The sequence below is a fragment of the Ctenopharyngodon idella genome, chromosome 7 (assembly GCF_019924925.1).
Source record: "Ctenopharyngodon idella isolate HZGC_01 chromosome 7, HZGC01, whole genome shotgun sequence".
In the NCBI taxonomy this organism is placed as follows: Eukaryota; Metazoa; Chordata; class Actinopteri; order Cypriniformes; family Xenocyprididae; genus Ctenopharyngodon; species Ctenopharyngodon idella.
The window spans coordinates 12602620-12620309 of record NC_067226.1 but is presented as its reverse complement, the minus strand read 5'-3'; the positions used below and the strand labels follow the sequence as shown (position 1 = coordinate 12620309).

Here is a 17690-nt window from a genome sequence, read left to right as displayed (position 1 = left end):
ATTGCGGAGACAACGTAAGGTATACCAGGACCCTGACTTACCCACTTACCCACAGGGCCTCTCAGTCACATCTCAGAGGCTCCACTTCTGTTTTCCATCACTGGGAAATTAGAATCCTGTAACCATTTTACATAATATCACTGCTTAGATTCATCATATAAACAGAGAATACATACACACATGCTTAATTTCATCCACAGATCTCCCCTATTACAGTAGCAAAAAGATACAGACAAAGAGAGAAGTAGAAAGTTCAGAGCATTTGCTGCTTGTTGCTAAATATAAGAAAAAGAGGAAACCTTACTCAGCCTGGACTCATTCAGAAATAAGCACCATTGTTGATGATATTAGTTCAGTTATGATGTAAAAATGGCTGCTGAAAAAAAATCAATGACAGATGACAGAGTTTCTTTTCCTATTTTTATTTGTTAAGGTGAGCTCATGTATAATACATGACATTCTGAATATTATGATTAGCTTAGTTACTGTTGGCTTGTTGGATGTGTAGTTTGGACGCGAAAGCACTTTTTTGACAGTGAAATGTGCAACAACGACAGCAGAAAGTCCATCAGAAATCAACTCCAAAAGTAAAATAGCTGCCTGTTTAAGCCTCGGATTCAAACATCTTCTTCCTGCCGCCCATACCAGCCTTGTCCTCGATGTTCTTACGCCAGTCTCCCACTGCCTCCTTATCCTAAAATAATTCACATAAGAATTTCAAGATTAAAAATTATATTTGACACAATTACTTTGGCAGGTATGAGAGAGGTATGAGGTATGTAGTGTGCGCTCACCTCCTCCTTGACCTCTTTCTTGACCTGTTTGAGGTTGGCTCTCAGGTCCATGGACACTTTGTGTTTGGAGCCCAGCAGGGCCTGCAGCATGGCATCAGCAGACATACGCACTTTCTTCAGAGCAGGTTTCTTGAATTTACCTTTCAGGTCTTGAACTTTTATCTTCAGATCCTCAATCTACAAAAACACACAGTGTCATTTGCTGAAAGTCAAACCCTCAACATGGATAGAGGAATGAAAGAAAAAAATCCATGGATTAAAAACCTCTTTGTCACTTTTGGCCACTTTAACAGACATGTCATATCTCTCCTCGTCCACCACATCAATCTGCTGATGAAGCTGTTTGCACAGATCCTGACCACATTGGAGAGAACATTTAACAACAGAGTGAAATACTCATTATACACATTATACAGAGTATAATAATCAATAATTATATACAGTATACTCATTATACAGATTATAATAATCATTTTGTGCCTGTGTACCTGTAATTCCTGCACAGAGCCAGGCAGAGACAGAGGAGGACATTTCTCCTCCATATAGTGAATTCTGTCTTCCTCTCTCTGCTTTTCCTCAGCCTCCAACAGGTCCTTGGCTATACCCAGTATCAAACTCTAGAACAAACAGTGAACAAATGACACATGCAACTTAACACCTGTAAAGTGAACACAAACTGAAAAGACTCAAATTTACCTTGAGATGATGCCGACGGCTTGAGGTCATCTTTTTTCTGTTAGGATTTTAGGGGAGAAAAAAAAACATATTTCAAGACATTAGGTTTAGAAGTGTATGTGTATTAGTGATTGACTTGCGAGATTTCCAGTTGAAGCTGTGTTTACAGACTTACTCAGACATGGTGGCAGACTTGTTGTGCTCTTCTGTTCTGAAATATAGAGAACAGGGTGAGATTGTCTTACAGAGTGATTTTCAAAGCATTGTTTGATGTTCAACACATTAAGCAGATGACAAACCCATTCAGTTTTACATGCCATCCTTTCAGTGAACTACTCTCCAGCTAGTATATGTTACTTGAATTTATGCCTAAATGAAAGGCTGGTTTAAAATCAAATATCCATTTCACCTCAAAGCATTAAATTTTGCAGCACTAAACGAAAGCCTTAACAGTGTCGCTCTCTAAGCTCTTCTCTGCTGCGTTCATCACATACACCCCTTATTCTGTTACAGCTATTGAGTATTACTATCAACAGTCATCACTTTTAACAGCCATAAACAAGTCACACTCCTCCACACTCATTTACACTCTCATTCATAACACAGAGAACATCCCATCATTCACATTGAAGAATATCAAGTGTCTGTTTTGTCTGTTAATGAAGCAATTCATTTATTTATTCACTCATGCGTAAATTATTTACTCCAAAAACTGACAAAAAAGGAATATTAGCTGACCATATATAATACAGACAGCTGCTGTACATACATCATAACCTATATGTTACCTCAATCTTTAACTTAGATGAATATATTTAATTAACATAATGCCCATAGTAATGTTAAGCGACTCATGGATTCTATTATTACAGATATAAATAGCAACATAACGTACAGATGTTTTAGTGTAATTGGTGTAAAAATGTAAAATAAAATAAATGAAAATAAATCTGGGTTGAGTCAATAGGACTATGCCGCTATGTATCACCCATTACTAGCATTTAGCTGCATGCGGCATGAAGCAGAAAGCTGATCTCTGTGTGTAAAATTATCCAAAGTGTTGTATCAAGAGCAAAGGGCTGAAGACATTCATCAGAAACTGTATCAGCAGCAGTTCAAACATACACAGGCTCTCATCTCTCTCGCTATTGCTCTCTCTTTCAGTAAAAGCATTCAGTATCCTCAGAGTAATATAATGTCTCTTTCTCAAAATTCCTAAAACACATATGTCCAGAATTCCATAAGATCTATAAGTGGACTGTAGCTGCAGTGATGAGCCAGGTGATGGATTGACGGAGGCCTCAGATTTCAGGGTTATTGAAATGTTAGCACACAATGTTCCTTCAGCTCGCCATGTTACCGTATTATGTTATCTTGATTATATCTAGATATTTTTCTAGATTTCAGAACACTTCCTACATTTAAGTAAGATTCAATGGTTTGAAACATTTAAATAAATTAAATACCGAGGCCTCATCAATGAGCCATTAACATTATGCTCTGGAGAATGGCACCTAACCCCAGGTTCCTCCAGGAGGACTATGCCTCACTTTAGATACAAATGTCTAATAAGACTCAACATTCTCTGCTTGAAACAAAACATACAAGAGGATGCTTAGGCTTAATAATGAAAATACATACCCTAAAATATGTAAAAATGCACTTAATAAAAGAAAGGAAACTTAATTTACAAATGACTGAACATATTCCTTTGCTTTAAATCCCATCCTACACGTTTAAAAATAAAGATTCTTTATTGGCATCTATGGTTCTATGAAGAACCTTGAACATCCAGGGAACCTTTCCATTGCACAAAAGGTTCTTTATATTGGAAAGAGGTTCTTTAAGATCATTAAAGTATTTACAGTATCACACTAGTAACAAAAATGGAACAAAATTTCCTTTTGGAACCTTTATTTTTAAGAGTGTAACTCAATTCTCACAAAACACATCTATATAATCTTTATATATATATATATATGACAAAATATCTTGTTTTGTAAATATGTATACAGTCATCATAAATCACATCCAAAAATTATACAACAGGTCAGAAACATCTCACCTTTAGGAAAATCTGGGTTACAGGACAGACGAGGAACTGCGGGCAGCCTCTGTACTGAAAGAGGGTTTTGATAGCATTCTGTGTTGGCTCAGCAAAACCCTTTAACTCTTTATGGAATTAGCGTCCAGTGCAGGCCAATGAGACTTCAAGCTGTTGAAAGCCAATATTACCCCTCCCAGCCTCACACATATAAATAACCCTTGCTTTCAAGATTGTTATTCTTATTTTATTGCATATTTACTTTACTCATATCCTAAATGAGTTACTGCACTCTGAAAAGCATAAATCACCACAGGAGATCACATTTGCAATCAAAAACACACAGCTATAAATAATCAACATGAGTAAGTGTGTGTTCTAATGGGTCAGCATCATTTTCAGCATCACTTAATTAAATAATATAAACCTTTTTTCAGAGCACAATGACAAAGTTTTGGTTATAAAAAAACTGACTGTATTTTGTGCCTTAAAATTATGATTTGAAATACAAATGTTATTCAAGATTCAAATATTTAAGGAATCAATGACAGGTAATTTTGTGCAATATGGTTCTTCCATTAAGAAAAATATACAAATAATCTTTACACCGGAACCACATTCCAAACAGTTAATTGCCAATTGTTTATCACAAGAGTCAAGTGTTTGGAGCAGTGAAATGTTTATATCTCTAGTATTGTAGAATGTATATACTATGGCTCTGTCTTAACTGTACACTGAAGAAAAAAATGTTGTAGGATTTATTCAAAAATTTTCACTCAGACATTGCTAGTAAATTTTACAAAGAAGTGGCAAGTAACAAATTGAATTAAACTTGTAATTCTTAAGTAGAAACACTGAAATTATATTTTCTTGTGAAACATACTTCAATATATATTTTTTATAGTGTTCTGTTGACTTGCAGGTCCACATGTTACTATTCTGCTAATTCCATCTATAAGCAACATATTTTAGACACCACTGCAGTGCAGCAATTGCATAAAATTCACGACATGTGCCAAAAATATACTAGTCATCCTCAGGAGAAACTGTATCCGTCCAGCCGGCCTGACCATTCATTTAGTAGACAGTTTCCGTGGGATAGAAACTTTGTGCCCCTACAGGCTTCTAATTCCAAGGGGGGGGAAGAAGAGGGTGTCAAAGCTGTCGTCAACATGTGCGTACATGTGTGCGTGTGGACATATTTATGAGTGTGAGCGTGGTGTGTATGATGCTAGCCGTGTCTCTAAGAATGATCCCACTTTGAAACCGCAATTGGTGCTGCCAGTCCAACCCCGGCAGAAACAATCCTGAAATAGTTAAGACATGATGTCAACTAATTTTACCCATTAACACTTCCACATTAACTCTTTCAGCTCCAGCTATAAGAGAAACATACAGTATGCAGAGACACAAACTCAGTGGATAGTGAAAAATAGATAATTGCTCAGTAGGTCATTTTTGACAAGCTCATTTTGGCCGTTCAGAGAATGAAAGTAAAGTAGCATCATGACCAAAGCAAAAATCAAATTCTGATTACAGTACATATGATCATTTATGCTGTGCTCATTCCTACAAAAAAACAAACAAACAAAAAATACAATACCAGCATGTTATGAAAATACAACAGTTATTTAATAAAATCCTAAATAATCAAAACCATGTTCCCAAACCATGTTCCTGGCAAACAGCATAAAAAATACATGTGTACCTCATATTTATGGTGATAAAAAAAAGCTCTTTTCAACATTCACATTTTCTTCATTATAAATCTTTAATAGAAATAATGGTTTAATGATTTTTCAACTACCCTTAATCTGTATTTGAAAACAGTGGTTAGTTGCATAAACTGCTTAGACTAGTTTTACCAAGTTAGTCATCTCATTTTTTCCCCCTTCAAGACTGTTCATAACTTTTAAAGTCAATAACATAAAAATGTAGATCGGTCTGTTTGAATCTGAAAAGTAAGACTGATTACCCCTTGACTAACTGTTGGTCAGTCTAGTTCTCAAGACACTCTTAACATAGTGACTGTGATAATGCAACTGGCCTCAGGTTTGTTTGCTGGTCGATCAGAATGATGACATGGCCCTTCTCATTTTCAATGACCGCATATGCAAGCAACCAGATCCCCAAACATACTAATAGATTCTAATAAAAGAAGATGAGATAATCCATACATTGTGTGCACACACTCTTTCTGCAGCTCACCTAACCTTCAAAGACCCACTGCAGCAATATTGCAACTTACTTATGCTAAATATGGGTAAAAACTGCACACAACAATATTAGGAAGTAATATATTAATTTTCCAACAAAGTAACATTTGGTGTTGATTGATTCCCATCACATTTAATGATCAAAAATTTGGGTTATTTATCATCCCCCCCAAAATACCAACCTAAATAAATTTTGAGACAGAGTGTAGCTAAAATGCAGCAGTGAGTCCAGTGGTCAACATTTTTTCTATATTATTCACACAAAGGAGTCCAGCCCAGTAAATCATAAATTAATTTTGACGTAGCCTAATAAAAAACTTTACTTACTTTAAAGTATGTCAGATGGCTGCTCTCAGATATACATACTGAGGTCTTCTAGCTTACAGGAAAGGTTTTTATAAAGGCCAAATAAGTGCATTATAGGACTCTAAATGTCAATGTCAGTGGAGTGGAGGAATATACATCTGCATCATCAAACACAGGGGCGGATTAAGGTGGTCAGGGGCCCCTAGGCTGCTCTTTGTGTGAGGCCCCCCCACCTTAATCATTATGCTTTCTTGAAAAAATGTATTTAATGCCATACATGGTCCACACGCAAATATCAAGGTTAACTGGCACACGCTCATCAAGACAGCCAATACTACAGTTTTTCTTCTATGTCCCTTCAACTGGTGGACCACCACAGTAAGACAATTACCACCACATTGCATAGGTAAAATGTGAAATTGAAAATCATAAATCATATAAACCAATATATAACATAGCATAGTTGGAGGGTGAACCAACTCTAGGGTAAGGCTAGATGCGATTCCTCCATGAAAACATAGAGTCTATGTCATGAAATAGTTACGTGTCGCCTATCAGCAACCTATACACATCCCAATATAAATGCAAAAAAAATGTGATCTTCAAATTCGGAATGAATTAGGCCTATTATGGAAGCCCGTTTCCACCATTAAATAAAAAATTAAAAACCGTAATTGCGACTTTTTATCTCAACATTGTGACTTTTTATCTTGCAATTCTGACTTTTTTTTTCCTCACAATTGCGAGTTATAAAGTCACAATTCTGAGATATAAACTCGCAATTGCAAGAAAAAAAGTCGGAATTGTTATATTGCGAGTTAATATCTAGCAATTCTGACTTTATAACTCGCAATAGTGAGAAAAAAAGTCAGAATTCTGAGATTAAGTCGCAATTAGTTTTTTTTTTTTTTTTTAATTAAGTGGCGAAAACGAGCTTCCATACTATAAAGCCTAGAAAGAGCATAAAAGCGCTCCCTTTATAACCACTAAGCTGTCACTCATCTTAATTCATTGCGATCTCACAAAGTTTTACTAATCGATTAAGCTGACTGAACAATGAATATCTTATTTGGCCTACATAATAACTATATTTTTTTGTTAAAAGGTAAATTATAACGAGAGGATTTGAGTGTGCAGATCTCAGCACTGGACAAAAACTCATGCGTTCAAGAAATCATCAAGTAAGTTAGTGATAGGCTACATTGCTCAAAAATACGTTGTAAATAGAAAACCTGTTTATTAGTTTCGACGCTCTCAAGAGCACAATCACCAAATCTGTTAATGATGAGACTGAGAGCATTCGCTAGAGTGCAGAATTCAGTTAGAATTCAGAGTTCAGCTCGCGCACTGAACAAAACTCCGGCGTTTCAGCGACTAATCTGAACACCTCTGATTGGCCATTGCAGTTGTAAGCTCAACAGAACCGTGTGTGATTGGTTATAGGGCGCAAGATCTATATTAAATGCCGCAACCAACACTTTTCATTTAATTTTTATTTTCACTTTATTACTAGATTTAGTTTAAATGTGCAGACGCATTTTTGGCCAAAGCCCCCGTTAATTTTTGACCCATTGTCAGGGGAAGGCTAAGCCTTCCCCAGCTCCGCCTATGATACACAGGCTAATCAGCATAAAACTTGCCACAGCGCACCAGTAAACGTATTTATTATGAGTGTGTAGTGAAAAAACAGCAAGCAGACTTTCTAAACATTTTAATAATTTATTGTTTCAAGCTTTCTACAGATATATTTCTCGTGTCTGTGAGGGAAGTACGGTTCATGTTTGTTACGTGCTCAAGTTCACAGAGATGACAGAACGCGCAATCCTGGTTGATTTCATTTCACAAAAGCACACCGTTTTCTGTTATTGTTTACAGAAATAAAAGTAGACCCTTTACAGTTTGTATTACTCTTATCTGTATGACCAAAATGACGGAGTATTTAGTTATCGCACCTGCGCCTCCATGTCATGCAGCGAGCGCTCTACACACAAACGGATATGCACCAAATAATAGTGCACATTTATCTAGGACTACCAGGCTAACATTAGCGGACTTGTAAAGTTGCTACTGCTTACATGTTTCAAGTGATAAGCCGTATTTGAGGTCGATGAATGATAGGCGAATGTTTGTATTTCCTGCATTAACGATCTCTCCCTCACGAACTGCGTGACTTCGCCACGTCTTGATGTATCCAATGCCTTGAAGTATTATGTCAATTTAGGTATTTTTTCAGTATATCTTGTTCACGTTGTTGTTTTAACCTTTGTATTTTCCGATTTTTTGTGCTTCACTATCGTAATTTCTTTCGGACATTTTGCTGCTATGCCGCCTAGCAATAGCAGTGACGTAATGAAAATGATTGACATGATTTGATCAGCAGCTGATTGGACAGATGTGACCCAAATGTCACATCTATCCAATCACCTGATTTTTTAATGTTTCTTATGGGCCAATGAGGGTCTTTTTTTGTTCGCGCTGTAAATTAAAAAAAAAAAAAAAAAAAATAGCCTGGCCAATCCGGGGCCCCTGCACACGTGGAGCCCCTAGGCTGCAGCCTAGGTAAGCCTGTGCGTTAATCCGCGCCTGATCAAACATTACAGAGGGTCAGTAGGTTTCTCTCACATGAATGTATTCACATTTCAGCTTCATGACTTGTTGGCCAGGCTTTTTATGACAAAGCATACAATTTTGCTTGTCACAGTCTTGTCTGGTCTGTTGGCTGGCCTTAGAGGGCTTATGGGAACTTTTCCACTGGTCAGGCTGGGAGACAAGCTTAAACCAGCTAAGGCAAGCAAACCATATACTTGTACATGCTACTTGCAACTTTTGAAGTTCAACGTCGCGGTTTTACAATGATTTTTTTATAACCAGTTTCATCTTGCAAAACACTTTCAAGGAGAAAAAAACTGAATTAAAAAATGACACACTAGTAAGGGTTAAAATGCGATCAAACAGTTTTGGTCACGTAACATAAACTTGTAAGCGAAAAGTCCTCAGTGAGAGAAAGCGACATATAAAGGGTTAGGTCACCCAAAAGTTCAAGCGAACGAAGTTGAAAAATTGTGAAATGTCTCTTTAACCATAGGACAGAGGGAGGGCGGATAAGAAAGCTCGTCGTCACGCTGTTTGTATAGGAAGTACTGGAATAACCTGACACACATCCTCAAATTTCACTTGTGACAGTATAAATGTGTAGTCCTGCGTTATTTTAGGTGAGACAAAACCACAGATTGTGTTTCACAGCGTCTACATACATGGAGTATATCGCACTGAAGGAAATAAACGAGAAAGAACCACGAAAGCTGCTGTCGATTAAACAATTCAACTGTTTGTGCTGAATATTAAAAAGCAATGTTGAAGGAGTATCTGCGTACAAATGCGTTCTATGCTTTTAGTTTTGTTTTGCACCGTTGCTCTGCAATGGGATCGTGTCAGCTGTCAGTCCAATACACAACACCTCGTTCCTGTTGGGAATGTCTGGAGTTCAGCCAGACCAGCAGACGTTACACTGAACCGCAATGGAGACGAGGTGAGCTGGACAAAACCTCTCTGAAATTACTGCTAAATAATACCACTACACCGCTTTCATTCAGTATTCGGATGTGCACTCAGTAACATCCTAAATAACAGTGTAAATAGTGTTACAAATACATATCACTCTCCATTTACCATGATTGAACTCTGCGTTATGTATGATAGATTTATGTCGCGCTTTCTACCTTTTGGCAATGAATCCTGAACAGCTACATTTTTTTATCTGTGTTGCAGTGTGATATGGTGATGAACCTGTCTGCCAGTCAGAGATGTGAGTTTGTGAAGAATACCCCGGACTGTACTTCAGATGAAGGGTTCATCAAATACCCTTGGGTCACCTTCTGCCTGTTCCCACCTAATCTGTTGCCCCTAGTCATCACACTCTATGTAAGGACACAATGAGCTCAGTCACCACACTTAGAGTTTACTTTGAAACTGTTCACACACCAGAGAATCGAATATTGTGTTTATTTGTGGAGCAGGACACATTTGTTTACATATCCAACTAAAACAAATGATAATACATCAGTCTAGATTGTAATTTGATGTTATATTTGTTGTTCGTACTTCTCTCTTTTCTTCCCATCAGGTAATCTGGCTGTTTGTTTTGTTCCTCATTCTTGGGCTGATTGCATCAGACTTGTGAGTTTTGTGTTTGAATAAATACTTTAAGGGTTGTTAATCAGCCTGCACATGCTGTTTGGTGATCACTGCTGCCCTTGTCTTAAAGGGACTTTCTTTTTTTTCTGTTCAACGAAGGTATTTTGAAGAATGTTACCATTGACTTGTGTGGACAAAATAAACACTGAGGCATATTTTATATTCCACATATTACCAACTTGCTTCACAGCTTGGTACTTAATCATTGAATTGTAATAATTGAGCCTGACTGAATTAAGTATAATTTAAGTGCTGTGTGTGTGTGTGTGTGTGTGTGTGTGTGTGTGTGTAATCTTTACTTTTAGAGTGAATATGTTTTGGCATGTTTGTAGGAATTGTATTCCATTTTGTTTTGTGCATTTTGATCATTTGATCATTAGGGCTGTCAATCAATTAAAATTAGTAATAGATTAAAACTTAAATATAATAATTGCAATGCTTTGGAAACATGTCTATTTATTTGATCTCATAGCAATGTCAGTAGAGTCTTTGGCCATGAATTGTTTTACTTCCCTGTTTACTCATGTGACAGAGACAACAGCTTTCATTTATTTGGAGAGTTTTGAGTTAACTTTATTTTCAGAAAGTTCTGGTTTTTTTTCTTTCTGTTTTTGTAATTCATCATTTGGTTGCAAAATTTATTTAGAATGAATTTAATCTATAAATTTCAGAAATTTGAATTTAAATGTATATGGTTTATAATGTGTATTTTGAATATATTATATTGTTTTGTTTTGTTTTTCAGTTTCTGCCCAAATCTTTCCGCCATTTCCTCCTCACTAAGACTGACTCATAATGTGGCCGTATCCTTTAAATATTTGAAACGTGGCAGAACAGTAATTCCCAGATCAGCTGATCCTTGTAATTTGTCCTTATTTTGCAGAGGTTGAGGAAGTTAATTACTCCTCCTGTGGACTTCTGCTGTGTCCTTATCAACCAGTAATAAACTCCAGAGTCCTGGGGTAAAGACATCACAACATGCTAAACAACTAGACATTAAACAGTTAGTCTGTTTGTAGGTCTTATGCTGACAGTGTTAGCCAAGGCTGTGTGATTCTAGGTAGTGTTTGTTTAGAGTCTAATCCTGTTTGTTCTGGAAGTTTGTGCTTGATCGAGAAGAGTCTGTAGTGCTGTTGGTGTCTTTATAGTGTGTGCATGACTGAGAGGGGTGTGTAGTGGTGTGTGTGACTAATTGGAATCCTAAGTGATCCGTTTGCGTTTTGGTTGCTAGAAAGGGCCCAAATGGTGCTGTGGGGTTGTGTGTTGGTGCTGGCATGTTTTTTGTTTTCATCATTTTCCTTGACCTAATGGAACAGGGAGTAACATTCCTGGCACTTGGAAATGGGGCTCCAGATGTCTTCAGTGCCATGGCTGCTTTCTCTCACCCTCAAACTGCTGGTCTTGCCGTTGGAGCACTGTTTGGTGAGAAATCAGCGCTGTTAAACATGCACCAAACATTCTTTATCACATAAACATGTTTGTTTCACTATATTAGTGAGGACAATGCATGGACCATTGATTTTATATCATGTTTATGATATCATATTTATAAAGACAACCCTCACAGAAACATGTGTAAACCAATAGATTTAAATAAAAACATGTTTTGGCCAATTTATAAGACTTTTTAACTAGTGAGGACCAGTAAAATGTCACTATACTTTCACTATATGAGTGCGGACATGTAGCCCTCACAAGTATAGTTCTATTGGTGCTGCAGAAATTACACACTTCACTTATAAGTCTTGTGAACGGATTCGTCATTCATAAAAAAAACAAAAAAAAACAAACAAGTAGTGCACTGTAGTAATGTTTTTTATATATATATATATATACACCACAATATCCATATATATAAACCCGATTCCAAAAAAGTTGGGACACTGTACAAATTGTGAATAAAAAAGGAATGCAATGATGTGGAAGTTTCAAATTTCAATATTTTATTCAGAATACAACATAGATGACATATCAAATGTTTAAACTGAGAAAATGTATCATTTTAAGGGAAAAATAAGTTGATTTTAAATTTCATGGCATCAACACATCTCAAAAAAGTTGGGACAAGGCCATGTTTACCACTGTGTGGCATCCCCTTTTCTTTTTATAACAGTCTGCAAATGTCTGGGGACTGAGGAGACAAGTTGCTCAAGTTTAGGAATAGGAATGTTGTCCCATTCTTGTCTAATACAGGCTTCTAGTTGCTCAGCTGTCTTAGGTCTTCTTTGTCGCATCTTCCTCTTTATGATGCGCCAAATGTTTTCTATGGGTGAAAGATCTGGACTGCAGGCTGGCCATTTCAGTACCCGGATAAATTTTGATTCGTCTGACCACAGAACAGTTTTCCACTTTGCCACAGTCCATTTTAAATGAGCCTTGGCCCAGAGAAAACGCCTGCGCTTCTGAATCATGTTTAGATATGGCTTCTTTTTTGACCTATAGAGTTTTAGCCGGCAACGGCGAATGGCACGGTGGATTGTGTTCACCGACAATGTTTTCTGGAAGTATTCCTGAGCCCATGTTGTAATTTCCATTACAGTAGCATTCCTGTATGTGATGCAGTGCCGTCTAAGGGCCCGAAGATCACGGGCATCCAGTATGGTTTTCTGGCCTTGACCCTTACGCACAGAGATTGTTCCAGATTCTCTGAATCTTTGGATGATATTATGCACTGTAGATGATGATAACTTCAAACTCTTTGCAATTTTTCTCTGAGAAACTCCTTTCTGATATTGCTCCACTATTTTTCACCGCAGCATTGGGGGAATTGGTGATCCTCTGCCCATCTTGACTTCTGAGAGACACTGCCACTCTGAGAGGCTCTTTTTATACCCAATCATGTTGCCAATTGACCTAATAAGTTGCAAATTGGTCCTCCAGCTGTTCCTTATGTACATTTAACTTTTCCGGCCTCTTATTGCTACCTGTCCCAACTTTTTTGGAATGTGTAGCTCTCATGAAATCCAAAATGAGCCAATATTTGGCATGACATTTCAAAATGTCTCACTTTCAACATTTGATATGCTATCTATATTCTATTGAGAATAAAATATAAGTTTATGAGATTTGTAAATTATTGCATTCCTTTTTTATTCACAATTTTTACAGTGTCCCAACTTTTTTGGAATCGGGTTTGTATATATATATATATATATATTGGGATATTGTGGTATATTGGGATTTTTTCCTACTTTATTGTGACATACTGTATTTTTCTAATGTGATTTTTTTTTTTCCCCCTAGGGGCGGGAATCTTTGTTACAACAGTGGTAGCTGGAAGCATTGCTCTGGTTAAACCCTTCACTGTGGCATCCCGTCCATTCCTTCGTGATGTCATTTTCTACATGGTGGCTGTGTTTTGGACCTTCATGATCCTATACAAAGGCCATATTTCCTTGGGAGAAGCCCTGGGTCTGATAACCGTTAATCCTTTACCAAAAAATTTACACATTCATTCTGAATGTTTCATATTCATTTAGATATATATGGGGGAACACCAGTTCAAAGATTAATATTTCAATTTGTTTTTAAGAAATAGATGACTTGTCTAACATATTTCTCTCTCCTGCTCCATTTTTTCCTCTTCTCCACAGGTTATCTGGGGCTGTATGTTGTATATGTTTTGACTGTGATTGTGAGTGCATATGTTTACAATCGTCAGAAGCATCAGCTAAATGGATCGGCTCAGAGCTCAGGCAGAGAACAGGGTGAGGAGACTGCAGTGAACTGTCAGCACTGTTATTCCCAAAACACACATCACACACTTTTTACCATCTTAAAATCTCATCACAATTTCTGAATGAGGAGTGATAATTTTCTCTTTTAAGTTAAAAACAGTCACATAACTATTGTTTTTTTTATGATTGAGCTTTGCTTATTCGAGTACTTAATTGTTCCCATCCCTAGCAAAATATGAGCTACTAAGCTGTTTGAAATTTTGAATATACATTTTATTTTGCACTATTCACACATTCAGATATACTGCTCACAACAATGCATACTCAAAGCGTTATTGCGATCACTGGGCAGTGATTAATGAGTGCTGTTCTTGACTTGTAGGAGAGATTCTCCCATCTGATTCATATAGAGAAACTGGCAGCATACAAGGCAGCATACAAGCACACGGTGGGTCACTTTCAGTGGGTTATGTATGTGTGTGGTTGATTTGAACTCTACAGACTTTCATAAACATGGGAGTTTTGCAAGTATGTGTTGCCATCTGCTTAGGTAACAGAAAAAAACCCAAATTCTCTAAATGACCATTTAACATATTTGAGGAAGTTCTGTATAGTGTGAAAGTGTTGCTCTTTGCTCAGGCATTACATTTTAAGTTTGTGTGCTTGATTGGCTTTGAAATGCCACGATTCATCCAGTTTCATTCATAATTTAGACTCTTGGTTTGTGTGTGTGTGTGTGTGTGTGTGTGTGTGTGTGTGTGTGTGTGAAATTCTTGCATGTATGTTTCAGATGGAGAAGAATATGAGCCTTTGCTGCCTTACAATCAATCTACTGCTCAGATCTTCCTTAATGCTATTAATCCGGTGGACAGTCGGACCTGGAGGAGACGGCACTGGAGTGCCAAAGTCCTCAAAGTGATCAAGGTGAAAATATGACAATGTCACTCACATGAGATCACAGCAATAGCCAACCACAACCGTCCAATTAATTTCCGATGGACAAAATGGACAAGTCCCGCCTTACATTTTTTCTTGTTCGAAAAGCCGTTTCACTCGGATGCGTCACAATAGGGAAGAAAAGCAACTTCCTTTTCATGCTGACTTTATGGTGAAGGTCCTTTTTTCCTGTCTGTCTGACTGTGTTAGGTGCCTGTAGAAGTGCTTTTATTGTTGACAGTTCCTGTGGTGGACACAGATAAGGAGGATCACAACTGGAAACGCCCCCTTAACTGTCTGCACATAATCACTGGGCCTCTGGTGTGTGTCCTCACATTCCAGTCTGGAAAGTGTGAGTCGACTTATTTTTTTTGTTTTTTGTTGTAGTTGTTGTTGTTTTTTAAATCATAAGACCGTAACTGTTTAACAGCAATCTCATGTTATGTGCACATGTAAGGTACTGTTAGGTCAACAGCATTAGCATTACACATCAGCATTACATGTTCTGCAGTCATTAGAACTGTCAGAGGAACTGAAATTCCTCTTGTTTGTGAAAAGATAAATGCTGTTGATGCAGATATTCATGTTCTGTGAAGTGCATGTGATTAAAACAGACATTCTTTCTTATTCATTCAAGATGGCTTATACCTCATTGAAGGAGAATTTCCAATTTGGTTACTTACAGTCTGCATTGGAGTCTTCCTCTCGGCCATTGTCTTCTTCACTACCACAAATAGTCATCCTCCGAGATACCACTTTGTATGAATCTTCAGTTCTGTCTGCTTTTTTATTTTGGTTGAAATAGGCTGCCAATATAAAGCTTCATAGCTCATATGCATAATATTTGCAGTAATATACACTACTGATAAAAAGTTTGGGGTCAATTATTATTATTATTTTAAGTTTTTAAAAACAATTCACAATTAGGATGCATTTATTTGATCAAAAATACAGTAAAAGCTAATATTGTGAAATATTATTAATTTAAACAAACTTTTCTGTTTTAATATATTTTAAAATGTAATTTAATAATAATGATAATTTAATAATAACAATTGTAATTTAAAATGCAATTTCCTGTGATGGCAAAGCTGAATTTTCAGCATCATTACGTTAGTCTTCAGTATCACATGATCCTTCAGAAATCATTCTTATATGCTGATTTGCTGCTCAAGAAACTTTTTATTAATGTTGAAAACAGTTATGCTGCATAATTTTTATTTTATGAGTTTGTTATATAGAAAGTTTTTATTTGAAGTATATCATTTTTTTTAAAATAGACATCTTGCTGTTAATTTTGATCAGTTGGTTTAATGAACCAAAAGAAGAAAAAAAAGAACTTACTGACCCCAAACTTTTGAACTGCAATGTATTCTTTATTCATATTTGTTCTATTGCTGTGTGTGTAGCTTTATTCACTGCTAGGTTTTGTGGTCAGTGCGCTGTGGATCAGCACTGTGGCGTCTGAGATTGTCAGTGTGCTGCACCTGCTGGGGGTTGTTCTCAGGCTCAGCAACACTGTACTGGGACTCACCTTGTTAGCCTGGGGCAACAGCATTGGAGGTATACACCCACTCAACAACATAAAAAATACACACATTATTTTATTATTTTTGCTTATAGCCAGTTCTAGGACCTGAAGTGAAAGCAAAAGAGATTTGCAACTACTAGATTGTATGCTTTATTTATTTTGTTTGCATTGTTTTCACAGATTGCTTTGCAGACATTACTATAGCCCGTCGGGGATACCCACGGATGGCCATCTCAGCCTGTTTTGGGGGCATTATCTTTAGTATCCTTAAACTTTTAAAAGACCATATATGTTATTCTTTTTGTGTATGTGCTTTAGAAACTATATCAATAGCTTTAATCATACTATTGTTGACAGTATTTTAAATATCCTGATATATTTTAGCCTAAAACATCACCACAGAAAGCTCTTTGTATGCCTTTAACACCACATAAAGATATGCTGTTTGGTGTGGGTCTGGGATGCCTGCTGCAAATGTTTCAGAATAATAACATTGTGACAGTATGTCTCATTCTCTATACACAATGTTTCAGCTTTCCTAGAAAAGATCATATACATGTAACTGGATGCTATATACTGTACAATCATCTGAGAATATGTTGCAAGCTTTTAGTCAGCTGAATATTACAGTTTAGATGAGTGATGGAGTCTGATCTGTGCTGTGTTCTGTTGTATGGTCAGCTGGAACCAGAGGGGGTGCTGTGCTGGGTTCTCTCAGGAGCGCTGGGTCTGTCTCTGGTCTTCTCCTTCATAGCGGTTCCTCTTCAGTGTTTCCACCTGAACCGAGTCTATGGCTTTTTTCTACTGATCTTCTACATTGTCTTCCTCATCGTCGCCCTCCTCACTGAGTTTAGAATTATCCAATTCTGACATCAGCAGAAACAATAACCGGACGGATCTTTAGACTCTTATAGAAATGTATAAGAAATATAACTATTTTTGTAAATGTACGTTTGAAGATCATGAGCCAGTAATTACTGTACAGTTAAACTGTTTTCAATCAACTATAATCTTGAAACATGAGATTAAAATGATTATTTATTTTATTAAACAGAACACTTGGAAATATGATGTGGGGTTGTCTGTTTTTCTTTATTGATGACCGTTTTGAGTCGAATGGTTAACTGAACTGGTTCATAAAATCGGTCCGAGTCATAATGAGGCAAGAACCGTTGAACGAATTGAGTAAAAATGTATTTATGTAGCTGTGCTCATAAAATATATTCCTTGAATGTCATGTCAACGTGACGTCTCCTGAATGCATATTGTATCATTGTGCGGGTATGCTTGTGGGTGTAGCCTAGTTGTTGAAGTAGC

General features: G+C 36.9%; 2 protein-coding genes across 2 annotated transcripts; one reads left to right on the top strand and one right to left on the bottom strand.

Annotated features, from left to right (window-relative positions):
- Nucleotides 1-444: 444 nt before the first annotated feature.
- On the bottom strand, nt 445-1676 carry tnni2b.2 (troponin I type 2b (skeletal, fast), tandem duplicate 2). The gene is made up of 6 exons (XM_051899997.1): nt 1645-1676; nt 1491-1527; nt 1283-1411; nt 1059-1148; nt 795-971; nt 445-694 (listed from the first exon to the last, which is right to left on the bottom strand). Exons 1-6 carry the CDS (start codon nt 1650-1652, stop codon nt 605-607), a joined length of 531 nt encoding a protein of 176 aa, XP_051755957.1. The 5' UTR covers nt 1653-1676; the 3' UTR covers nt 445-604.
- A 7463-nt stretch (nt 1677-9139) lies between these two features.
- slc8b1 (solute carrier family 8 member B1) lies at nt 9140-17444 on the top strand. The gene is made up of 15 exons (XM_051901790.1): nt 9140-9564; nt 9804-9956; nt 10159-10211; nt 10975-11032; nt 11546-11651; nt 13473-13640; nt 13823-13936; nt 14289-14354; nt 14697-14830; nt 15053-15194; nt 15480-15601; nt 16252-16405; nt 16554-16634; nt 16810-16874; nt 17055-17444. The coding sequence occupies exons 1-15, from the start codon at nt 9412-9414 to the stop codon at nt 17241-17243; spliced, it is 1758 nt and encodes a 585-aa protein (XP_051757750.1). The 5' UTR covers nt 9140-9411; the 3' UTR covers nt 17244-17444.
- Nucleotides 17445-17690: the final 246 nt, after the last annotated feature.